Raw genomic sequence first — 26,997 nt, forward strand, 5'->3', positions numbered from 1 at the left:
CCATTGTGGTCCAATAAATGCTTCTCAAATGTGAAGTGAAGTGAATTATATTTATATAGCGCTTTTCTCAAGTGACTCAAAGCGCTTTACATAGTGACACCCAATATTTAAGTTACATTTAAACCAGTGTGGGTGGCACTGGGAGCAGGTGGGTAAAGTGTCTTGCCCAAGGACACAACGGCAGTAACTAGGATGGCACAAGCGGGAATCGAACCTGCAACCCTCAAGTTGCTGGCACGGCCACTCTACCAACCGAGCTATGCACAACTTGGCAACTACTCGATCAAATCAAATAAACATAGTTGATAATAAATCTGTGAGGTTAAAAAAAAAAGTGACACATTAGATATTCAATACATTTATTACACACACTGAAATGAGCCAGAGAAATTGTTTCATAGGGAAACTGTTGTTTTTAGATGTACTGTGTATAGTAGGCTTTAATGTCTGTAATATGTCATATTTACAAATATGGATTTACGGCTTGTCTGTTAAGATACACAGTATAGAGCAGTTTTAGTACAATCACCACCTTGCGTCAACCTGTTTCTGTGTAACTGATTTACTATGAGGCCCAGCTAGCTTTCAGTAGTTTCCGACATCTTATTTTGTGCAATACAAACACTTCAGATTAAAAGGTGCCATAATAACAAATGATGAAAAAAGCCCCTAAAATCACTTTTTTTTTTGTGTTTGGTCTATCGGAAAGAACTGCCATGAATAATTTGAAATATATTGACAGTTTGAAAAACAACAAGAAAATAATCAACACGTGACTCATTTCCCATCACAACCTCAGTCCCCCAATTTATAGCTGTTAATGTTGGTTTTACGTTGCTATTTTACAAAGAACAGCTCAGTTGAGAACTTGAGATTAGTATATTTGCAGCTCTGCACAAACCTAGATCTGTGATACTGATGTGAGCAGTCTACTTGCAGGTGGGCAGAGAACAATGTAAGTAAATCTACGTACAGTATCTTAATAATAGTGATGACATCAATGTGGAGACGAGTCACTTGGACACTTGCCAGATGATGATGCCAAGTATTACCAGTGCGATGGAGAAAACTAAAGCCAGGATACAGATCTTCTTTCGGGACTTTTGCTGTAACAGGAAAAGCAAAGACAAGAGTTTTTACCAAGACACACAAAATAAGTATGAGTGAACATTTGAGTAACAAAATGAATCATTGATTGAGCCAATGTCAATCAATCATTGTTTATTTATATAGCCCTAAATCACCAGTGTCTCAAAGGGCTGCACAAACCACAACGACATCCTCGGTAGAGCCCACATTAGGGCAAGGAAAACTCACTCCAGTGGGACGTCGATGACAAAGACAATGACTATGAGAAACCTTGGTGAGGACCGCATATGTGGGCAACCGAAAGCAATGGATGTCGAGCGGGTCTAACATGATATTGTGAAAGTCCAATCCATAGTGGATCTAACATAACCGTGAGAGTCCAGTACAAAGTGGATCTAATATAGTAGCGAGAGTCCCGTCCAAGGTGGAGCCAGCAGGAAACCATTCCAAGCGGAGGCTTTGATAAACTGTTCCCTGCAACTAGAAGAGGTTCTGCCATTCAACCTCAACAGTATGTATAACATTTTTATTAAATATAGTTTTACTTATCTTGGTCAAGGTTTGTTTATGTATTTATTTATACAGCATACATTTAAAACAGCCACTACTGCCTCAAAATGCTGTACAAATTAAAAACAGGAAATTAAAAAAATAGAATAAAAATTACAATCAGTATGGAAAATACTGTAAAAACACAGCTAAATGAACCATTCAATAAAATGGAAAAAAAAAATAATTACCTTATTTTTCGGACTATAAGTCGCAGTTTTTTTCATAGTTTGGCCGGGGGTGCGACCATACTTGCCAAACTCGAGACCTCTTATTTCGGGAGGTGGGGAGTGGGGGGTGGGGCGGAGGCTGAGTTGGGGGCGTGGTTGGGGCGGGGGGCGTGGTTAAGAGGGGGAGTATAATTCACCAACTCAAGTCTTTCATATATATATATATATATATATATATATATATATATATATATATATATATATATATATATATATATATATATGTATGAAATACTTGACTTTCAGTGAATTCTAGCCATATTTTATCATATATAAAAAAAAAAGAAATAGTTGTATTTCAGACGGCACCCATCAAACAGTAACAAAAACACAGTTGTTCTACTAACTGTACTGTGCTTGCTTGTTGCTAAAATAAAAGCCACAACACTTACCTTTCACTACTTGAGTAACCTTTGTTCTGCTATTTGCGTACTTGCGAGAGTCACTTGCCTTCAGGTGCGCAAAACCACATAAATCAAAAGCAACCCCATAACGCTATAGCCAACATTTACCAGGAGATGGCAACAGACAACATAGAATCACTCTATTACAGACGGCGTCGCCATGGCTGTAACTTCCTCGTTCTTCTGCTTCGTCTCCTTGTGTGTGCAGTTTTTTATTAAAATCCGTAATGTTGTAACGTGATTGGGCAGGCAAGCTGTTTATATAGTGGGAAAGCGGGCGTGAAAACAGGCTGTCCCCACTCGGGTCCACATGGAGCTTGAGGGGGCGTGGCCTTCAGCTCCGCTGAATTTCGAGAGACTTTCGGGAGAACATTTCTTTCGGGAGGTTTTCGGGAGAGGCGCTGAATTTCGGGACTCTCCTGGAAATCCGGGAGGGTTGGCAAGTATGGGTGCGACTTATGTGTAAAATTATTAACACATTACCGTAAAATATGAAATTATATTATTTAGCTCATTCACGTAAGAGACTAGACGTATGAGATTTCATCGGATTTATCGATTAGGAGTCACAGATTGTTTGGTAAATGTATAGGATGATCTATATGTTATAGTTATTTGAATGACTCTTACCATAATAAGTTACGTTAACATACCAGGCGCGTTCTCAGTTGGTTATTTATGCATCATATAACGTACACTTATTCAGCCTGTTTTTCACTATTCTTTATTTATTTTAAATTGCCTTTCAAATGTCTATTCTTGGTATTGGGTTTTATCAAATAAATTTCCCCCAAAAATGCGACTTATACTCCAGTGCGACTTATGTATGTTTTTTCCCTTCTTTATTATGCATTTTCGGCAGGTGCGACTCATACTCCGGAGCGACTTATACTCCGAAAATTACGGTAAGGTCTAGAAATAGCATAAAGAATGTCCATAAAAATGTACAAAAGGTGTCACTCTAAACATAAAAATATCTGGCTTAGCCTCATTTAAACACAAGCTCAAATAAGTGTGTTTCTAAAGATTTTAAAGTGGAACATTTTTATGGAATCCTTCACAATCATTTTGTAAAACAAAGTGGATGTATTTATTTTTTAATGCCTCTGACTCGTAAATAAGTTTGTTTACAATTGAGTTTATGGGAGGTCCTCTATTCTGCCAAAACAGCCCTCTAAATAACCATCTAAAAAACACCAACAATAGTCCATTTACATTACGTGACTTGAATATTAAAGTACCAGTGATATTGTTATTATAAGCGCTAACGCAGACAAACCATTTATAGCTGCGCCGTGATCACATTGAGCTAACTAGCTTGTTACAATGTGGACTATCATGCCTCTCATCTTGATAGTAGAAGGAAAAAGACATACTCGGACAAATTGATACACTTTGAAAGCCTATTTAGACCATGGAATGGCGAGAAACATGAAAAGATGCTAGGACTGCATTTTCACCCCCATTTTCTTCGTAAGGATTATGAGTCATTTTTCATCTAAATGGGAATATATATGAACATACTATCAGTCCGCATCCTAATGACAGCAGACATTGTACAAAAAGTGATTTTTTATTATGCAGTGAGCAGTTATCGGTGATTTTTTCAAAGCTAATGGTAATGTTTAAAATGATCAAAATATGTAAATAATACATGTTATTATAATTGTCCCTGTTACTACATTACATATATACTTAAGGCATGTGCTGTACAGTGGGGCAAAAAAGTATTTAGTCAGCAACGAAGGAGTGGCTCCGTAAGAAGCATTTGAAAGTCCTGGAGTGGCCTAGCCAGTCTCCAGACTTCAACCCCAGAGAAAATCTGTGGAGGGAGTTGAAATTCCGTGTTGCTCGGCGACAGGCCCAAAACATCACTGCTCTCGAGAAGATCTGCATAGAGGAATGGGCCAAATTACCAGCTACATTGTGTGCAAACTTGGTAAAGACCTATAGTAATCGTTTGACCTCTGTTATTGCCAACAAAGGTTATATTATAAAGTATTGAGTTGATTTTTTGTTATTGACCAAATACTTTTTTCCGCCATAATTTACAAATAAATTCTTTAAAATTCCTACAATGTGAATTCCTGGATTTTTTTTTCACATTCTGTCCCTCACAGTTTAAGTGTACCTATGATGAAAATTACAGACCTCTGTCATCATTTTAAGTGGGAGAACTTGCACAATCGGGGGCTGACTAAATACTTTTTGCACTGTATATACAATTTTGATGGAATTATTTGGATGTTTTTGGAGCGCTTTATAGGCGGAATAGAGCGACTCCCGTGGGCTCCATTGTAAACGGACATTTGATCACATGTATTTACTAGCTAGAATGCGTAAAAAAAGAAAAACGTGTTCTTGACTTACATAAGGATTGTGAATGACCGACAAAATTCCAAACAAAATGCAGTTCCCTTTTAAAGGTCTGTGATTATTTGCCATCGAAAAAAATAAAACAACAATGTTTTCCACCTCTAATTTCTTTATCACAACAATCTATGAATTTTTGAAAAGCTAAAACTGTTAAGACATGTGATGCGGTCTGTGTGGTCATAAAACCACAAAAATCTGGAGGCCAAATAGCTGAAAATTACGTTGTCAGATACATCAGCTCAACAAATATAAGAAGTGGAGTCCTCTGACAAAAGTGCTGCTTATTGCAGAATTCATCCACACAATGAGGTAACTCTTTTCTGGATTTACTACTTTCTACTTCTATTTTTACATACAACCTGCTTAACTCACCTTTTTAAAATGATTTCTCTAATTTTGTAATGTTCATGTATTCTCCTTATCCTAAATACTTGTGTAAATATGAAGTTATGGGGACCGAAACAGAGCTGCCAACATTTGGTGTTTGCAAACAAGTAGCCACAGCAGCTCTGTAGTATACTTGGCAAGTGCTTATTTTTCCGCATAAACACCAAGTTGCAAATAAATAATCTTAATTTGTAGTAACTCCCCTTATTTGTCAAATGGAATCGGACTAAATGTACGGGGCATGATGATACATTAGCTCAAGATATAAGATAATATTGAGTTCACGAGAACAAGCCTGATACAACATTTTGACAGCAACTAAGACTCAAAAACAATGCAAGTGTGTTTTTAAAATATTTTTACGGCTTTGCGCCCATGCCCGAAGCATGAGCTTTTGACTGTTGAGCTTTTTTCCATGAATTCTAACTAAGACTCGGGATCTTTGTCCTCGTGATTGGCAACACTAAACTGGCCCTAGTGTGTGAATGTGAGTAGGAATGTTATCTATCTGTGTTGGTCCTGTGATGAGGCGTCGACTAGTACAGGGTGCTCCCAGCCTTGCGCCGGAATGCAGCTGGGATAGGCTCCAGCACCCCCCGCAACCTCGAGACGGACAAGCGGTAGAAAATGGATACTGCTCAAAGTAACGAGCCAGCATATCCAAGGTGTGTCAAGTCAGGTTTGACTTGTGTGATGGCAGTTGTGACTACTTTTGCTTGACCATACACACAGCGATGGCAGTTGGACTACGATGAAAGAGGTTTGTTGTGTATGCCCAGCACTCGGTGTGCGGTTCTGATCCCGCCTCGAACACAGCTATTTCCATGTAGAGTCCGTGAACATTGCTCCAAAGTACGGATTTTTGATGGCGCTGTTTTGTCTTTCGAGCTTCCACTGACCGGCGGCTGCTTGTCAGGCTTCGACCCTGCGCTCGCAAAACGGCTTTTCTCTTAAACCAGTACGTGTGGTACTACGAGCAAAGAAGATGGCGTACTTTGCCCAGCGACACAACATCAGTAACTCAAATGGCGGAAACTAAATTTGTACAAGGAACACTCAAGTTTTTGGACGACCGCTCTACCATCTAAGCAATGCTCCCCCACCCCTTGTTTTTATCTTGCAAAATCTCGTGTCCCACCTGCTAAATATAGATAAGCACATCAAGATGCTGGTACACACAAACTGGTTAAAAAATGTTCATCAGCTCTGTGCTCATTTGTGACTCTCACAAAAGGCCAAACTCGATACCAGAGAGTACAGCACTGATGGTAGCGCACTTCCACTACATACTCATGTTAACTTACAATGAAAATGCACAATGAGAAAGCAAAATTGGTTATGGTTTGTTTGTTGATTTGTGATCCTAACCTTTACCAGTGGATGGTGATCGACCAGCCAATCTTTGGACCAACAGGCCCGCCATCAAGTACGCATTTGAACCCCTGAACATGCCCACACACCACGCCCCTCTTCAGCTTCACATCCCGCCAGTGTCGACATTGTGCCGCGGCCACACCCCCAGAGCATGGCCGCACACGAAACCCGTTCGTCTCGACAATGGGCTTCTACAAAACATTAAGGGTGATTGTTCCAAAACATCGGGCAATTTACAGAATCCAACATCAAACAAGTCTTCCCTCAACCCCGACCATCATCGCTCGCCCGCAACGGGAAGAAAAACCAGCCAAATACTAGAGTCTGTGAACATTGCTCCAAAGTACGGATTTTGTTAGGATTTATTGTGCATACAAAAGTAAACACTGACAGATATGATAAAACAAGGCGGCAGCAAAGAAGGACTGCCACGTTTATCACACAGGAAAAAGATGCCAGGTGAACAGCTTATTTTACTACTTCCGGCACTAATGTCAGGCAGCCATGGGACAGCAGGAATGCCCAAAGTGTGGCAGAGGGGCCACATGTGGCCTGTAACTCGTTTGCCTTTGGCTTTAGGCACATAGCAAAAAGAAAACAAAAACACCAGCAAAAATTGGAAAAAAGGCAAAAAACACAACGAGAAAAACAATGTTGACATCAGCCAATAATAACTAAATAAAATATATGTATATAAATATAAAACATTTTAAAGACACAGCTTTATGTTCTTATTGGCTATAAAATATATATATATATACATATGGACTATTTATATACATACATACATATGTACTGTATAGATACATACATAAATATATATACACATATGCATATGTATATACATATGTATATACATACAGTATGTATACATATAAACATACATATATATAATTGGTGCAGGAGTAGATCTTGCTTTTGTTAATGGCTGAGTCTGAGACCAGGAATCTTTGGCTCAAAAAGCACCACTGCTTTAGACAATGATTGTATATTTCTATTTTGTCCACACTCAAATTTAATTTGTTCATGAAAGCAGATGTGATATTTTTTGTCACGAACATTTCAAAATTAATCCCACGTATATTTACATTTACAAACACTCTGCAACTTAACTGAGTGGTGTGCAACAAAGACACATGTAGTGCATGTTTTGCCACTGCTAACTGTGACTTTCAACAAGCATGTAGACTTAAATGACATATTTCCTTTGCCTGAATAGCCCACAAAATAATACCTCTAAGTTATTTTTAATGATTTGCTGGCAGTTGCCAAACGATTGGAAAACAATTGTTGGTGTTCAACAAGAAAAGAAACTAGCAAAAATTCACTAAGAGTGACCGACTCACTTGGTAATAGGCGGCTCTCTGAAGTTGGTCTGTTCCTCGTTCTACATGCACTTCAGCATTCTCCACATTTGCCTCGATGCTATCTGCAAAACCGCACAAACATCGTGCATATAAATACTACTTATAAACATCAGATTTTAATCATTTTTAATTCTAAAGTCAGCACTGATTACATTTATATACAATGGAACATCTCCAGCAGTGATTCTCAAACTGTGGTACGCGACCTCTATCTAATGGTATGCCATGATTCAATTGATTAAAATACAGTTTTATTTTCCTATATTCAAACAGTGTTATTGTTCAAACTGTGTTTAATATTAACGTGGCCAAAAACATTAGATAATATTGTGATTTCCGAGGTGCTATTTGGTGAAACAAGTTTGAGAACCGCTGCTCTATATTCAACCTTTTGATACGTTTTGAATTGTGAAACAAAAAAATATATATGGTAAGTTTCCTCTTCTCCCAACAAGTTGAGATAGTATGTGAAACAGGTGTAAGGAGCACCTTCTGGTTTTAGGTACAGTAACTGTCCCACCTTTAACAGACTGACTTTCAGGTACTTGGCTTTGTCATGAATAAGTTGAGAATCGTCACGAGGCCTTTTAGATTTACTGAAGTCTGACATGTTTAGTAACTTCACCAGTTTCAGTAGCTCGACGAAGAGGGCGAAGCAGAACAGGCGACCTGGATGTGACATGCTCACTGACTTTTTAATTGGTCATGAAAACAATAATATTTCGGAAGAGGGCCAAATATAATTCTTACAGCACTTTGGAACGTTAATGCCCTCTAGATAGTCGTAAAAAGGTTGCAAAACACCACTTCAAGTATTCTGTCATGATGGACACTATATACACTTTGCTATAAATGTAGATATTTTAGCAAACTAAATTTCCCAGACATTGTTTTTGTTTCAACACCTGCTTCTCGAAACTACAAAAAAAGAAAAGAAAATGTGAGCTGAGAGACGCGAGGTTTTTAGCACATACAAAGTCAATTGTGGACTCAACTGTACACAGTATAGTCTGGCTTCCATGAATAGGAAAAATCTCATTGTTGTAGCCTTGTGTTGTAGGACCGCCTTTGAACACAGGTGTTTTTTACTGATGGCATTTTAAATGCTTAGAGAAACAGTCCCAAGATCCTGAGGCCGATCGTTCTGCCATTTTTCCACTGCCATTCCTTAACCCCATGTTGCAGAACTCTAATGTTAGGGTGTAGTGTTTACCAAGTGGTGTGCAACCAAGACACATCTAGTGCAGAGTTGTTCTTTTGTGTACATAGCAAAAGTTGTGTAGGATTTGCACTTCATCTCATGAGAAATTGTGTTCAATATATGCAAACTACTAGATATAAGGGGGAGAATTCAATAAAATGTGCTCAAGTATTTTTTTATACTAAAAACAAATCTCATAATTTATCATTGTGTTGACTGATTTTTTTTAATAATTATTTTGCATCTTGTCAGGGTTTATTTACTATTTCAATGAACCGTTAGTAATAAATATATAATTTTCCTCACCAATCATCTCTCCTTGGTCATGGATCATTACTGCAAGGTCCTTAAAGATCTGATTGACATCCATGATGTCAGACTGTAACAAATGAAAACTAACATTAATATTTGATCCCAAGGAGTGAAAATTAATGGTAATGGGGTGTGGGAGGAAGGGCAGACCTCTAGCTGTCTGATGTTGGTTTCTCTCTCCTTGATGAGCTCCAAGTCTTCCTCTGTGATAGCTGCCGTCTCCTCCGTCTGAATGGCCATCTGACCCCATCCCTCCTGACTGTTGGGTCACAGAACATAGAACTGTTGGAATGTGTGTGAGTACGCTGCACTTACATTGTATCCACAATTGAAGAAACATGTTTCCGGCTTAGTTACGTCATTGAACAAATATTGAAGTAGGTCAATCCAAAGTGTTAATGCATCTCAAAACTCAACATGTATAAGCAGGGTCGCAGCACCAAATTCTGGGCCCCATATTACAGCTTCTTGAAGACCCCCATCTCACCTTCCTCCATCCCCCTGTTTTGAGACAAAGGAAACCTTCTGATTTTTATATTTTTTATTTGTCCTTTCCAACCAGACAAATCATATTGTTGATGTAAATGCCCATGTTTTCTGTCCGCATAACCAAAACAAAAATGTTTCAAAGCTGTGTGTCTATTTTATAAAGCTGGTTAACTTATGAGAGTAGTTTTCTGACATGGACTTGTTTCTTCAGAATTCTCCACATGTTCTCAATGTGGTTTAAGTCAGGACTTTGGGAAGGCCATTCTTAAACCTTAATTCTAGCCTGATTTAGCCATTCCTTTACCACTTTTGACATGTGTTTGGGATCATTGTCCCGTTGGAACCCCCAACTGCGCCCAAGACCCAACCTCCGGGCTGATGATTTTAGCTTGTCCTAAATAATTTGGAGGTAATCCTCCTTTTTCATTGTCTCATTAAAGCACCAGTTCCATTGGCAGCAAAACATGCCCAGAGCATAATACTACCACCACCATGCTTGACGGTAGGAATGTTGTTCCTGGGATTAAAGGCCTCATCTTTTCTACTCCAAACATATTGCTGGGTATTGTGGCCAAACAGCTCAATAAATTCATACATATAAACACATACTTATTTACATACATACACATTCATATGTAGATATATACACACACATATATACATGTATACACACATACAGATAAATACTTCTACACATATACATACATATGAACATATACATATAGTCAGCCACTGATTATGCAAAATCTCCCACTTAAAATAATGACAGGCCTGCAGTTTTCATCATAGGTACACTTCAATTCTGAGAGACACAATGTGAAAAAAATAATAATTTATTAGCAAATCATGGTGGAAAAGAGGTATTTGGTCAGTGACAAATGTTCAATACAATATCTTGTAATATAACCTCTGTTGTAAATGACAGAGGTCAAACGTTTTCCGTCAGTCTTCACAGGGTTTGTACACACTGTAGCTGGTATTAATTCCATGCAGAGCTCCTGTAGAGCAGTGATGTTTTGCAGCTGTTACCATGCAAAACAAACTTTCAACTCCCTACACAGGTTTTCTATTGGGTTGAGGTCTGGAGACTGGCTAAGTCACTCCAGGACCTTGAAATGCTTCTTACGGACCCACTCCTTTCTTGCCTGTTTGGCATCATTGTTATGCTGGAAGACCCAGCCACGTCTCATCTTAAATGCTCTCGCTGATAGGTTATTGCTTAAGATTTTAATGACATTTGGCCCCAATAATTTTTTCCTTAATACAGATCAGTCGTCCTGTCCTTTTAGCAGAATAACAGCCCTGAAGCATGATGTTTCCACCCCAAAGTTTCACAGTAGGGAATGGTGTTCTTGAGATGCAACTCAGCATTCTTCTTCCTTCAAACACGACAAGTTGGATTTTTACCAAAAAATCCTATTTTGGTTTTATCTGACCACATGACATTCTCCCGATCCTCTTCTGGATCATCCACATGGTCACAGGTAAACTTTAGAAGGGCCTGGACATGAGCTGGCTTAAGCTTGGGGACACGTCTGACACTGCAGGATTTAATTTCCTGTTGGAGTAGCGTGTTACTGATGGTAACCTTTGTAACTTTGGTCCCAGCTCTCTGCAGGTCATTTACCAGAAGCCCTCCATGTAGTTCTGGGATTTTTGGCCACGGTTCTCATTATCAGTTTGACCCCACGGGATGGGATCTTGCGCGAGCCCCACATTAAGGGAGATTATCAACGGCCATGTGTATCTTTCATTTTCTAATAATTGCTACCATTATTGATTTATTTACACCAAGTTGCTTGTCTATTGTAGATTCACTCTTTCCAGCCTTGTGCAGGTCTACAACTGTGTTCCTGGTGACCATCAACAGCTCTTTGTCTTGGCCATCGTGGCGTTTACAGTCTGGATGTTTGAGGTTGTGATCAAGTGTCTGTTATATAGATCAGTGGTTCTCAAATGGGGGTACGCGTAACCCTGGGGATACTTGAAGGTATTGCCAAGGGGTAAGTGAGATTTTTTTTTAAATATTCTAGCCAAAATTTTAAAATCTTTTATAAATATATTTATTGAATAATACTTCAACAAAATATGAATGTAAGTTCATAAATTGTGAAAAAAAAATACAACATTGCAATATTCATTGTTGACAGCTAGATTTTTTGTGGACATGTTCCATAAATATTAATGCTACATCCCTGAAAAAAGTTTGAGAACCACTGATATAGATAAACCACTTCAAATATGTGACCTTAATACAGGTAACAAGTGAAAGGCAGAAGAGCCTCTTAAAGAAGAAGTTACAGGTTTGTGAGAGCTAGAAATCTTGCTTTTTTGCAGGTGACCAAATACTTATTTTCCATCATGATCGGCAAAAAATTATTTAAAAATCCTACAATTTGATTTTCAGGAATTTATTCACATTCTGTCTCTCACAGATGAAGTGTACCTATGATGAAAATTAAAGACCTCTTACTTACTGTCATCATTTGCATTATCGGTGGCTGACTAAATACTTGTTCCCCTACTGTATGTTTGTACATATGTACTGTATGTGTGTATTTTGGCTTTAAAAGTGTATTGAGTTTAATTTTTGTCTTTATTATGAAAGCTTTTTTTGACACTGAATTTGTGTAACTGAATTTTTTGCATATGAATTTTGTGAATCTCTGCGTTTTAAAATTCAGTATTAAAAAGATTCAGTGTATAAAAGTTCAGTATAAAAAAATCCAGTGTCGAAAAATCTGCTGCTTCAAAAAAGCAAGACTAACTTTTGGTAAATTAAGGCTGAAGTGATCCTGTCTCAGAACCAGTCAGTGAAATGTTACATTTTGAAGTCATGTGACACGGGTCTTGGAAAACAGCATAAAAAAGACATTTAACTGGGCTACCTTTTTTATGCTGTTTCGCAAGACAAATCAAAGGACTATAAACTTCACACTCCATTGAACTGTTCTGAGACACAGGATCGATAGCTTCAGCCTCAATTTACCAGAAGTGAGTCTTGCTTTGTGAAACAGCAATTTTTTTTTACATTTAATTTTTCAGCACAACAATTTTTTGTACACTGAATGTTTATAAACTGACTTTTTACGCAATAATTTTTTTAACCGATTTTTATACACTGAATTTTTTTTTCAATTAAAGTGTCAGCATAATTTGATGTAAACACAAATTCTGTTCACCAAATTCAAATGCAAAAAAATAATTTACATTAATCCAGTGTCAAAAAAGGTTTTCGTAATAAAGACACAAATTAACCTGCATAAATGTGGGCCCCTTCGAGTCAAAACAATGGCCCAAATGGGATGTGCACCCTCTCTCAATGTACAAATACATGTGACGTCACCATATAATATAAGCCATAGCACCAGCAATACGCATTCAACTTTATACAGTTTAGAGTTGGAATATATATAACAACTTTGCACTGGGTTTGTATATAATAGTGAATGATTTTGCATCGGCCCAAATTGTTTTAATTGGTTACTGTGCTCCAGATTCCTGAAGAGATTACCCACTTAAGAAGCCTCCATGTTGGCAGCATGACAGTTTTTCAATCATTACACTATTTATTGTGCAACGCTGTTGACTTTATATTGTTCACCATATTATTGACTAAATTACTGGGTGGTCATTCGATGAACCATCCCTCAGATCTTGAAAGCTTAAATGTTCTACAAATTCTGCAACTGTTGAATGACAACCATTCACTTACTTATCGAAAGATACAAGCTTTTCATCTCGCGCAGCAACGTCTTCAACCTGGAAGATAAGAAAAACTTCTTATTGGTGTGACATTTTTAATTCAAATATAAAATGATTATTGAGAAAAAATGTAATTCTCCTTCCCAAAAATAATACATGCAAGACAGTAATGTTTACAATTACGGCTATGCATAAAGTAAGTTAAACTGTCAACAGATAACGACAAGGTGCCTCAGCTAATCTACAGATATGCAGGTGCATTATTGCAGGTTGGTGAATTACTTATGAAAAGTGCACAGACTACTACATACCGATAGTCGAGATCCAGCTCTCGCTCTGGCTACTGATTCTTTCTCCTTCTCTGCCGCACGGCGCTGAACAACTTGGAAGTTGTTGAGCGCCGCAGAGAAATCGTTCATCAGACGTTCTCTCTGAATCTTCTGCTGCCTCTAGACACACAAAGTGATTAAGACCATAGTTAAAATTTGAAATGAAATCATGTACTATAAATCTTACCACCGCACAATGATTAATAATCTCAAACATGCTCAAGCTGTATGGTGACACTGCAAAGAGGTGCTGTAAAAATTGTTTATACAGCAAGTCGAGGTGCTACCAGTCATAACTTCAGTTACATATGGACACTCTTTTGAGATCTAATTCAAGAGGTGTATGAAACATTCTGGGATTACAAAGATAACGATCAGTCTAAATGTAATTGCCTATAAAGTATTCATTTAGCTTTGTTTTTATATTGCTGTTGAATTTCAAAGTGGTGTAGAACCATACAGTGGGACGATGTATTTCTGTTTTTTTCTCGCAAAATTACATACATCCCTGAAGAACACTATTCAGTTCTACACCACTGTAATTATTCACCTGTAATAAAAACTATCTGACGGAGTCAGTTAAAAGAAGCATTATTGTCTTTTGAAACATACATTTTGAAACGATTAATAATCGCATTAGATTATGCAAGTGTACCTAACGCCGGCAGAAATTACTGCAGTAAGTTGGTGTGGCACAGTTGGGAGAGAGGCCATGCCAGCAACTTGAGGGTTCCTGGTTCAATCCCCACCTTCTACCAACCTTGTCACGTTCGTTGTGTCCTTGAGCAAGACACTTCACCCTTGCCTCTGATGAGTCGTGGTTAGGGCCTTGCATGGCAGCTCCCGCCATCAGTGTGTGAATGTGTGTGTGAATGGATGAATGTGGAAATAGTGTCAAAGCGCTTTGAGTACCTTGAAGGTAGAAAAGCACCATACAAGTATAACCCATGTATTATAATTATTTTAATAAGCCATGCAACTTGTAATTATCTCAGATTTTGGACAGGTGTGATACCATAGTGTGCACATCTAATTTTGCTTAATGTGGTCCAAGGAGTGCTCAGGTTGTTTGTTCAGACGCATGAAAAATTAGGTGGAACGCTTGCCCTATTGTGAGTAAGCTTCAAAGCTTTTATTATGCTACAGCTCATTCCTAACATCATTAATCCTGTTGTAGCTTTTTTGGAGGGTGGACGCGGCAAGGGAAGTGTTTTCCTGAAAGTGAGCAACCACAACTCTCATTGACTAGCTAGTTAGCTTCCTGTGTAGTAGTAGTAGTGGTGAAAAATTCTAACTGTCTTCTATATCCTTTATCAAGCTGGAACATCAGTCCATTTTAATGTACTGTTCCTTTAAGGATTTAAAGGGAGTATTTAAAAATGGCACTTTCGCAGTAAAGAAAACGTGAAAGGCCACATACCATTAACTAGAAACAACCAATAACGTGTCTGCGGTCTGCATTGCGTTGACGCGAAATACATTTTTTGGAAAGTGCGCGTCAAGCTCCAACAGATGGTTTGGAGCGGAAGAAGCAAGCCTGCATGGCTTACATAACACGATGAAGCTGTACCATAATGAAGCCTTCGGTCTTTAAAGAATTGAGTAGTGGGTTGGGATATCAAGAACCAGTGGAAAGGCTTATTCACGAAAACACTTTTTTGAAGGCTGTTAAGACAACTGAGGAATACTATTAAGATTCCTTCTTTCTTGTTCAGGAGTAGTGATGTCTACTAACTTGTTCTGAGGGGGATGTTGGCAGAGGAATTGAGCCCAACTCCTTCAGGTGCTTGTTGGTTTCTTTTGCAAGTTGGTTGGTATAGTGTTGTATTTGCTGCCTGTGGAAACAGCAAGAGTTTAGAGTTACAGTGAAACTGGAGGTCACCCACTTTCTGTCATGACACTATCCATGCATTGGAATGTTCTACAGTGGAACCTATACAATTAAATAATGTACCTTGGTTTTTGTCAGAAATTTGCCCCGGTTTATGTACCCAGCCTCGGTTATTCTACAGCTTAACATTGCGCGTAACAAACAAGTAAGTTTGCCGGGGTATTATTTTGCAAAATTGAGTGCCCAAATAATGAATCCTACACACTGGTACCTTAGTATCTGGGATTTTATTTTATTTTTTTTTACTGTTTTTTGAAATATCCCCAAAGAATGCCAAAGACAGTGACAAATGCCAGCAGTTTTCTAAAGAAGGTGATTAACACTATAGTCATTCATATGAATTTGCATTTTTTTCTTTACGTAAAACTATACTTCTCTGGAGAAAACATGTTGTAGTTATTATGTTGAATAATTGTGACTTTTTATGGGAAAAGTTGCTTCCGTTTTCATATAATTCCGTCTTCATTTGAACTTTTTGAACAGATTACTAACAAAAACCCAGGTGCCACTCTACCCTTGAGGTCTAACCAAGTCAAATAATTACATTAAGACTACCAGTATTTGTAAAATTGTTTGCATGTTAATTTATTTTTGCTTCAATTGCATGATAGTTAATATGTAAAAATCTGAACAAATTAGACAAAGAAGCAGTGTTCAGCAACAGATTATGTTCAGAGCTTCCACTGTAAATATCTTGAGTACCATAGTCCCATGCAAAAGAAAATAATAAGAAACATTTTTTTTTGATTGATTGAAACTTTTATTAGTAGACTGAGCTGCAACCTTATCGTGGTAAAGGAGTTTGCGTGTCCCAATGATCCTAGGAGCTATGCTGTCCGGGGGCATAAAGCCCCCTGGTAGGGTCTCCCAAGGCAAACAGGTTCTAGGTGAGGGATCAGACAAAGAGCAGCTCGAAGACCTTTATGAAGAAGAAAAATCATGGACCCAGATTTCCCTCGCCCGGACGCGGGTCACCGGGGCCCCCCTCTGGAGCCAGGCCCGGAGGTGGGGCACGATGGCGAGCGCCTGGTGGCCGGGCCTGTTCCCATGGGGCCCGGCCGGGCACAGCCCGAAGAGGCAACGTGGGTCACCCCTCCAATGGGCTCACCACCCATAGCAGGGGCCATAGAGGTCGGGTGCAATGTGAGCTGGGCGGCAGCCGAAGGCAGGGCACTTGGCGGTCCGATCCTCGGCTACAGAAGCTAGCTCTTGGGACATGGAACGTCACGTCACTGGGGGGGGAAAGAGCCTGAGCTAGTGCACGAAGTAGAGAAATTCCGGCTGGATATAGTCGGACTCACTTCGACGCACAGCAAGGGCTCTGGAAACACTTCTCTCGAGAGGGATTGGACCCTCTTCCACTCTGGCGTTGCCGGCAGTGAGAGGCGACGGGCTGGGGTGGCAATTCTTGTTTCCCCCCGGCTCAAAGCCTGTACGTTGGAGTTCAACCCGGTGGACGAAAGGGTAGCCTCCCTCCGCCTTCGGGTGGGGGGACGGGTCCTGACTGTTGTTTGTGCTTATGCACCAAACAGCAGTTCAGAGTACCCACCCTTTTTGGGAACACTCGAGGGAGTACTGGAAAGTGCTCCCCCGGGTGATTCCCTTGTCCTACTGGGGGACTTCAACGCTCACGTTGGCAGCGACAGTGAAACCTGGAGAGGCGTGATTGGGAAGAATGGCCGCCCGGATCTGAACCCGAGTGGTGTTTTGTTATTGGACTTTTGTGCTCGTCACAGTTTGTCCATAACAAACACCATGTTCAAACATAAGGGTGTCCATATGTGCACTTGGCACCAGGACACCCTAGGCGGCAGTTCCATGATCGACTTTGTAGTTGTGTCATCGGATTTGCGGCCTCATGTTTTGGACACTCGGGTGATGAGAGGGGCGGAGCTTTCTACCGATCACCACCTGGTGGTGAGTTGGCTGCGATGGTGGGGGAGGATGCCGGACAGACCTGGGAGGCCCAAACGCATTGTGAGGGTCTGCTGGGAACGTCTGGCAGAGTCTCCTGTCAGACAAAGTTTCAATTCCCACCTCCGGAAGAACTTTGAACATGTCACGAGGGAGGTGCTGGACATTGAGTCCGAGTGGACCATGTTCCGCACCTCTATTGTCGAGGCGGAAGATCGGAGCTGTGGCCGCAAGGTACTTGGTGCCTGTCGGGGCGGCAACCCCTTGGTGGACACCAGCGGTGAGGGATGCCGTCAAGCTGAAGAAGGAGTCCTATCGGGTCCTTTTGGCTCATAGGACTCCGGAGGCAGTGGACAGGTACCGACAGGCCAAGCGGTGTGCAGCTTCAGCGGTCGCGGAGGCAAAAACTCAGACATGGGAGGAGTTCGGGGAAGCCATGGAAAACGACTTCCGGACGGCTTCGAAGCGATTCTGGACCACCGTACGCCGCCTCAGGAAGGGGAAGCAGTGCACTATCAACACCGTGTATGGTGCGGATGGTGTTCTACTGACCTCAACTGCGGATGTTGTGGATAGGTGGAAGGAATACTTCGAAGACCTCCTCAATCCCACCAACACGTCTTCCTATGAGGAAGCCGTGCCTGGGGAATCTGTGGTGGACTCTCCTATTTCTGGGGCTGAGGTCGCTGAGGTAGTTAAAAAGCTCCTCGGTGGCAAGGCCCCAGGGGTGGACGAGATCCGCCCGGAGTTCCTTAAGGCTCTGGATGCTGTGGGGCTGTCTTGGTTGACAAGACTTTGCAGCATCGCGTGGACATCGGGGGCGGTACCTCTGGATTGGCAGACCGGGGTGGTGGTTCCTCTCTTTAAGAAGGGGGACCGGAGGGTGTGTTCTAACTATCGTGGGATCACACTTCTCAGCCTTCCCGGTAAGGTTTATTCAGGTGTACTGGAGAGGAGGCTACGCCGGATAGTCGAACCTCGGATTCAGGAGGAACAGTGTGGTTTTCGTCCTGGTCGTGGAACTGTGGACCAGCTCTATACTCTCGGCAGGGTTCTTGAGGGTGCATGGGAGTTTGCCCAACCAGTCTACATGTGCTTTGTGGACTTGGAGAAGGCATTCGACCGTGTCCCCCGGGAAGTCCTGTGGGGAGTGCTCAGAGAGTATGGGGTATCGGACTGTCTTATTGTGGCGGTCCGTTCCCTGTACGATCAGTGCCAGAGCTTGGTCCGCATTGCCGGCAGTAAGTCGAACACATTTCCAGTGAGGGTTGGACTCCGCCAAGGCTGTCCTTTGTCACCGATTTTGTTCATAACTTTTATGGACAGAATTTCTAGGCGCAGTCAAGGCGTTGAGGGGTTCCGGTTGGGTGACCGCAGGATTAGGTCTCTGCTTTTTGCAGATGATGTGGTCCTGATGGCTTCATCTGACCGGGATCTTCAGCTCTCGCTGGATCGGTTCGCAGTCGAGTGTGAAGCGACCGGAATGAGAATCAGCACCTCCAAGTCCGAGTCCATGGTTCTCGCCCGGAAAAGGGTGGAATGCCATCTCCGGGTTGGGGAGGAGACCCTGCCCCAAGTGGAGGAGTTCAAGTACCTAGGAGTCTTGTTCACGAGTGAGGGAAGAGTGGATCGTGAGATCGACAGGCGGATCGGTGCGGCGTCTTCAATAATGCGGACGTTGTACCGATCCGTTGTGGTGAAGAAGGAGCTGAGCCGGAAGGCAAAGCTCTCAATTTACCGGTCGATCTACGTTTCCATCCTCACCTATGGTCATGAGCTTTGGGTCATGACCGAAAGGATAAGATCACGGGTACAAGCGGCCGAAATGAGTTTCCTCCGCCGTGTGGCGGGGGTCTCCCTTAGAGATAGGGTGAGAAGCTCTGCCATCCGGGAGGGACTCAAAGTAAAGCCGCTGCTCCTTCACATCGAGAGGAGCCAGATGAGGTGGTTCGGGCATCTGGTCAGGATGCCACCCGAACGCCTCCCCAGGGAGGTGTTTAGGGCACGTCCAACCGGTAGGAGGCCACGGGGAAGACCCAGGACACGTTGGGAAGACTATGTCTCCCGGCTGGCCTGGGAACGCCTCGGGATCCCCCGGGAAGAGCTAGACGAAGTGGCTGGGGAGAGGGAAGTCTGGGTTTCCCTGCTTAGGCTGTTGCCCCCGTGACCCGACCTCGGATAAGCGGAAGATGATGGATGGATGGATGGATGGATGGATTAGTAGATTGTACAGTAAGGTACATATTCCGTACAATTGACCACTAAATGGTAACACCTGAATAAGTTTTTCAACTTGTTTAAGTTGGGGTCCACGTAAATCAATTCACGGTAAAATGATAAAATTATTTACCATAAAAATATGTTTACTGCAGAGGGTAATGCAAGGGTACTGGTAGTTTTGTCCATTACGGTTCTCCCATACATTCACTTATACTTATGTACCATCATGAATAGTTAGGTGGCAGTATGCAGTGTAATTTTGCATACTCACGAGAGGTGTGAATCTTTGGGCATCTCTCGATTCGAATACGATTGAAGGCTACGATTCAATTAAAAATATATTATTGATGCTCTTTAATTTATGTATATTGATGAAATTGTACACTTATATTGTTTCACTAAACAAACAATCATCACTTGCAACTTTTAAAAAACAGGGCATTTGTAATAAACAACAATTAAAATGAATTCCCACACTTATTAAATTAATGGAAATGTTCGCACAACTGGAACATAAGTGCCCTACAATAAAAGAGCTGTTCGGATCTCTCCGTGTGATGGCTCGCTGCAGTCAGCCAAATTTTAGAACTGTCTATATTACTTTATTTACAGTAAATAAACTGATTGTCGACGCTTACTAATCCATTTTATAATCGTCCGAATTTTCGATGCATCTAAAAATCCCTTTTTTCCTCCCACCTACTTTTTCAGACATCTAAGCACCCTTTACAAAAAAAAAGAAAAAAAGAGGAAAACTGATGAAAAAAAGAGGACCATTTCTATCGGCACAAAATGCTGCCACATAAGCCTCGAAAGAACATTTTGAAAATCAGGACTACATTTCCTGCAATTGGGTGCATTTCCAAACTATATTTTACCTTTAGATTTATTGTCATCTACCAACCTCTTTTGGCTCATTTTGACACTTACATGTCCCATGTAATGTACCACAGAATGTATAGTTTTTTAAGTACATAATTTACTAACATTATTATCATTGAAAATTTAATGTAAAATTCTATAACATACAGGACGGTCTCAGAAAATTTGAATATTGATTTAATTTTCCAGCATGATCTGGCACCTGCCCACAGTGCCAAAACCACCAGTAATTGGTGTACTGACCATGGCATTACTGTCCTCTATTGGCCTGCCAACTCTCCTGACCTGAACCCCATTGAGAATTTGTGGGGTATTGTGAAGAAGAAGCGGAAAGACACCAGACCCAATAATGCAAATGAGCTAAAGGCCGCTATTGAAGCATCCTGGGCATCCATAACACCTCAGCAATGCCACAGGCTGATTGCCTCCATGCCACGCCGCATTGATGCAGTAATCCGTGCAAAATGATTCCCAACCAAGTATTGAGTGCATTAATTGACATTTTTTAAAATGTTTGATTTTGTTTTACTGTTATAAATCTTTTTTTTTACTTGATCTGAGGAAATATTCAAATTTTTTGCGATAGGATTCTTGAGTTTTCTTAAGCTGAATGCCATAATCAGCAATATTAAAACAATAAAAGGCTTGCAATATTTCAGTTGATGTGTAATGAATCCAGAATGTATGACATTCATGTTTTTAGTTGCATTACAGAAAATAAAGGACTTTATCACAATATTCTAATTTTCTGAGACAGTCCTGTACATGCAAGGAACTCAGAAAACGTTTCCCATTTGCCAACTCTATCCTGTAGCCACGCCCCCTCGGGTAATATACTTCTGGTGTTGTTTCTTCCCTGGACTCCATTAAGTCATAAAAATGGGGTGCAACAGTAAATTTTGAAAACTAATGATAAATGTATTCATTATCCTGTCATATCTCAGATTCTATATTGTGTTTTGGAAAAAGGTTTTCATAAATGTTAATGCATTTAAAAAAAAAAAAAAAATCATACAAAAGAAAATAAATATTTATGCATATGTAAATGTATTCAGTTATGAACTGTGTGAATGTGAGTGTGAATGTTGTCTTGTCTATCTGTGTTGGCCCTGTGATGAGGTGGTGACTTGTCCAGGGTGTACACCGTTTTCCGCCTGAATGCAGCTGAGATAGGCCCCAGCACCCCCCGCTAACCGAAAAGTGACAAGCGGTAGAAAATGGATGGATGTTTATTGTTTATTGAATGGATCCTCAATAGCTGACGACAATGCGACTGCTAGTCTTCCTGGGGTCCATATAGGAGCATACAAAATAAAAATACAACGAATACATGCATTACCAAACATTATACAAAGGAAGAATACAACATAAGATAAAAAACCTCCTTAAACACAGTATTAACATTTCACATCATGTGGGCAGCTGCAATAGGTTTATCTTCATGGATGGCTGGACATTCCTTCACTTTGTTCTTTCCTTAGTGGATCTAAACTTTACCGCTGCCTGCATTTTTTTCCATGTTTTTATTGTAATATTTTCAGAATGTGTTTGTTTTATTTTTGGCCACAGTAAGACAAAGAAAACATTCTGAAGTTGTCTTTAGTGTTTAGTTTTAATGCCATGATTTTGAAGGCCTACTGAAACCCACTACTACCGACCACGCAGTCTGATAGTTTATATATCAATGATGAAATATTAACATTGCAACACATGCCAATACGGCCGGTTTAGTTTACTAAATTACAATTTTTAATTTCCCGCAGAGTTTCTTGTTGAAAACGTCGCGGAATGATGATGTGTATGATGACGCGTGCGCGTGACATCTCAAGTTGGAGGGGACATATTAGCACAGCACCACTTGCGGCTAAAAGTCATCTCTTTTCATCGCGCAATTACACAGTATTCTGGACATCTGGGTTGCTGAATCTTTTGCAATTTGTTCAATTAATAATAGACAATTCAAAGTAGAAAGATGGTGGTGGGAAGCTTTAGCCTTTAGCCACACAAACACACGGTGTTCCCATGTTTAAAATTCCCAGAGGAGAAGCTTTACTATGGATCAGAGCGGCCAAGCGAACATGGTTTACCGACCACTTGTCAACCGGCAGGTTTTGGTGAGAAAATTGTGGTAAAAAGTCGCCTCTTACCGGAGATCTGCGGAGCTTGCGCCGTCCATACAGCTGCCGTGACTTCCGTCAGACACTTGCGTCAACACACCCGTGGACACACCCCTCTGACTATCAGGTACTATTTAACTCACTAAAACACTAGCAACACAATAGAAAGATAAGGGATTTCCCAGAATTATCCTATTAAATGTGTCTAAAATTCGCTATCAATATCCTCAGCCACGAATCTTTCATTCTTGCTCAAATTAATGGGGAAATTGTCGCTTTCTTGGTCCGAATAGGTCTTGCTGCTGGAGGCTCCCAATAGAAACCATGTGAGGAGCCCTCAGCCTTGTGACGTCATCTTCTGCTACGTCCGGTAAAGGCAAGGCTTTTTTATTAGCGACCAAAAGTTGCGAACTTTATCATCGACGTTCTCTACTAAAGCCTTTCAGCAAAAATATGGCAATATCGTGAAATTATCAAGTATGACACATAGAATGGACCTGCTGTCTCCGTTTAAATAAGAAAATCTCATTTCAGTTGGCCTTTAATAGTCCGTGTGCACAGATTTTCCTGAGCTAAAATGAGTTTGACACCCCTGCTCCAGAACTACAACTGCTTCGGAACTAAGTGTTCGGATTGTAATCATACAAATATGATTAGCAGCAAAGTAGAAAGCCATCAATGTTGTGGCTCGGAAAGCGAACAGAGAGACGACAAGCAAGCTAGCTAGATGGTTATAACTATGCTAACTAGTGAGCTTGTTTAGGCACCCCTGATCATGTTCCTGACCTGCAATTTAGTGCAAGCAGGAGAAACAGCGAGTACCTGCGGCTGAGACGAGCGTTCAAAAAATGTTGTTTACATCCTTTTATTTTTATATATTTAATTAAACAAATGCGGAAGTGATATTTTGACGCGAAAATTAATGTTTAAAAACCCCAATTTTCGTGTTTTCACAGACATGTCACATGCCTGCATTTTGAATAAAATATTCACATCTATGAAACTATGCTGCATGCTCTTTTATTATTATAAATCTCACCTGCAGTGAATTGTTGCATTTCAATAGGTTATTTAATTTATCACCATTTTAATGTATATGGTGGTTACATTAGTGTTAGAATTTGGTCTGAAAATAATGCTGACAGTAATATTGATTGGCATTGATTTGTGGGACGATATTGCGTGCAGCAGAATTTGCTATCGTCCAAAGCACAGGCTACATTCACACTGCTGGGTACAATGTCCAATTCAGATTGTTTTTGTCAAATCCGATCTTTTTACGCGCACTGTACTTACAGCCGGTCCTGAAGTTCGCTGGTGTCCTGTCTGGTTCCCAACTGGTTCACAATGCTCTTGATCTGAGCAGCTGTCAAAGAAAAGCAAAAGTGACTTTGAATCCAGCAATGCGCATTTAGAAATCGGCTAAGGTAATTGCAAGAGTTATAATAATAACAATCAATTTTAATTTTGTAGGCATTTTTCAAGAAACCCACCAAATTTTACAATAAACAGATTAAAATAATTTACCAAAAAAACAATAAAATAAAGGATAAAATCAAAAATGTAACACTAAGCACAATTATCATATTTTGACCACTAGGCTGCAAAGACAATTAATGTGCACAAAATGAATTTTTGTTTGGCTTTTTTGCCAAAAACATGCACCTGGGGATAGGTTGATTGGCAACACTAAATTGGCCCTAGTGTGTAAATGTGACTTTGAATGTTGTCTGTCTATCTGTGTTGGCCCTGTGATGAGGAGGCGATTTGTTCAGGGCAGGGGTCACCAACCTTTTTGAAACCAAGAGCTACTTCTTGGGTACTGATTAATGCGAAGGGCTACTAGTTTGATACACACTTAAAAAAATTGCCAGAAATAGCCAATTTGTTCAATTTACCTGTAATAAATAAATAAATATATAAATTGGCCCTAGTGTGTGAATGTGAGTGTGAATGTTGTCTGTCTATCTGTGTTGGCCCTGCGATGAGTTGGCGACTTGTCCAGGGTGTACCCTGCCTTCCGCCCGATTGTAGCTGAGATAGGCGCCAGCGCCCCCCGCGACCCCAAAAGGGAATAAGCGGTAGAAAATGGATGGATGGATGGGTATTTCTGTCCGTCATTTCGTCGTACATTTGTTTTCCTTTTACGGAAGGTTTTTGTAGAGATTAATGATGAAAAAAAACACTTAATTGAACGGTTTAAAAGAGGAGGAAACAGGAAAAAAATGAAAATTAAATTTTGAAACATAGTTTATCTTCAATTCCGACTCTTTAAAATTCAACCGAAAAAAAGAAGAGAAAAACTAGCTAATTTGAATCTTTTTGAAAAAAAATAAAAAAAATTATTTATGGAACATCATTAGTAATTTTTCCTGATTAAGATTAATTTTAGAATTTTAAATAGGTTAAAATCCAATCTGCATTTTGTTAGAATCTACAACAAATTGGACCAAGCTGTATTTCTAACAAACACAAATCATTATTTCTTCTAAATTATCCAGAACAAAAATTTTAAAAGAAATTCAAAAGACTTTGAAATAAGATTTATATTTGATTCTAAAGATTTTCTAGATTTGCCTGTATAATTTTTTTGAATTTTTATAATAATTTTGAAGAAATATTTCACAAATATTCTTGATACAAAAAACAGAAGCTAAGATGAAGAATTAAATTAAAATGTATTTATTTTTCTTTACAATAAAAAAACTGTATTTACTTGAACATTGATTTAAATTGTCAGGAAAGAAGAGGAAGTAATTTAAAAGGTAAAAAGGTATATGTGTTCAAAAATCCTAAAATCATTTTTAAGGTTGTATTTTTCCTCTAAAATTGTCTTTCTGAAAGTTTTAAGAAGCAAAGTAAAAAAATTAATGAATTTATTTAAACTAGTGAAGACCAAGTCTTTAAAATATTTTCTTGGATTTTCAAATTCCATTTGAGTTTTGTCTCTCTTAGAATTAAAAATGTCAAGCAAAGCGAGAACAGCTTGCTTGTAAATTAATTAAATTTAAAAAATAGAGGCAGCTCACTGGTAAGTGCTGCTATTTGAGCTATTTTTTAGAACAGGCCAGCGGGCTACTCATCTGGACCTTACGGGCTACCTGGTGCCCGCGGGCACCGCGTTGGTGACCCCTGGTCCAGGGTGTTCCCCGCCTTCCGCCCGAATGTAGCTGAGATAGGCTCTAGCATCCTCCCCTGACCCCAAAAGGGACAAGCCGTAGGAAATGGATGGATGGGTGAGTTTTTCTTAACATAAAAATAATGTGCTTTAAAAACATTTAATATAACGTTTGTGGATGAAAATGACTAGTGTCTTTATACATTTGCACAGTACAAGTCTTGACCATTCCGCCAGTTACAGCATAAATGCTTCTTGGCATGTTTAACCTTATTAAAGAGAGCACAGAGAACTTACTGTTTTGTGTGATCTTCTGAATGTTGGAGCTGCATGACTGGATAAGGCTGTTGAAGTCCCGAGTGACTGGGCGATAACTCTCTCCTTGACCGTAGGACATGTCTGCGTTTGGCTTGGAATTTGACGTTTGGCTGTACACAGATGGCGATTCCTGACAACAACAATGCACTCAGGTTTAATAGTACCAAAATAACTCAATGACAAAGTTAGTTACATAATGGGAGTCGTTTTAAAACGCATCACGTGACACACGCCCATTTAGGAACACTGCAATGTTAACGCGTTTACGATTAAGGCTATCCATTTTTAATTGAACATAAACTTAGGCCAGTCAGTGTAAGCAACGAGCGAAATATAAAAAAGGAGGATAGTTTAAATAAGTAACAGCGAAGCCCACATACAAAGAAGGAAAAGTTACGTCGACACAACTCATTTCCCATTACCAGTTTAAAGCTTATAAAGCCAATGTAGCAGCGATTTAGTTACCGTTGACGTTTCAGCTAATCTTTACACAGACTGCGATTTTAATCAGCAATAACTGTAAGGAAACCATAACATTCATCGGGGGATAATGATTAATAATGTTAATACTTGCTTATCCTGCTGGGCAAGAACAAATAGTAGGTGGTGGTGACCAAATCTGCCTGCGGAACAACAGTTAACGCCTCAGACTGCGCACGCGCATTTCGGCTGCCATAATACAGTGCGCGGTAAGTGACAAAACAGACTCAAACTTTGCGTATGCG

The 26,997-nt window shown here is 40.1% G+C and overlaps 1 protein-coding gene across 3 annotated transcripts; it reads right to left on the minus strand.

Moving 5' to 3' along the window:
• Positions 1 to 342: 342 nt before the first annotated feature.
• LOC133539896 (syntaxin-12-like) lies at positions 343 to 26,997 on the minus strand. 3 transcript variants are annotated; one of them, XM_061882200.1, is made up of 10 exons: positions 26,843 to 26,997; positions 26,252 to 26,402; positions 24,133 to 24,202; positions 15,548 to 15,647; positions 13,795 to 13,932; positions 13,494 to 13,540; positions 9,440 to 9,548; positions 9,284 to 9,356; positions 7,756 to 7,838; positions 343 to 1,106 (listed from the first exon to the last, which is right to left on the minus strand). In XM_061882200.1, exons 2-10 carry the CDS (start codon positions 26,349 to 26,351, stop codon positions 1,014 to 1,016), a joined length of 813 nt encoding a protein of 270 aa, XP_061738184.1. In that variant the 5' UTR covers positions 26,352 to 26,402; positions 26,843 to 26,997; the 3' UTR covers positions 343 to 1,013. The 3 variants fall into 3 exon arrangements, with proteins under 3 accessions (XP_061738184.1, XP_061738185.1, XP_061738186.1); XM_061882201.1 differs by having other exon boundaries at positions 26,847 to 26,985; XM_061882202.1 differs by having other exon boundaries at positions 26,738 to 26,878.

The sequence above is a fragment of the Nerophis ophidion genome, linkage group LG21, assembly GCF_033978795.1.
Source record: "Nerophis ophidion isolate RoL-2023_Sa linkage group LG21, RoL_Noph_v1.0, whole genome shotgun sequence".
Taxonomy (NCBI): domain Eukaryota; kingdom Metazoa; phylum Chordata; class Actinopteri; order Syngnathiformes; family Syngnathidae; genus Nerophis; species Nerophis ophidion.

Bases quoted from the DNA above. Each gene is read 5' to 3' on its own strand.
- LOC133539896 (XM_061882200.1), bottom strand. From the start codon at position 26,351: ATGTCCTACGGTCAAGGAGAGAGTTATCGCCCAGTCACTCGGGACTTC. The intron at 9,549-13,493 runs GTAAGTGAATGG...GTGACCCAACAG, and splicing joins AAGCTTGTATCTTTCGATAA to TCAGGAGGGATGGGGTCAGA. The intron at 7,839-9,283 runs GTGAGGAAAATT...GCGGTTTTGCAG, and splicing joins TGACCAAGGAGAGATGATTG to ATAGCATCGAGGCAAATGTG.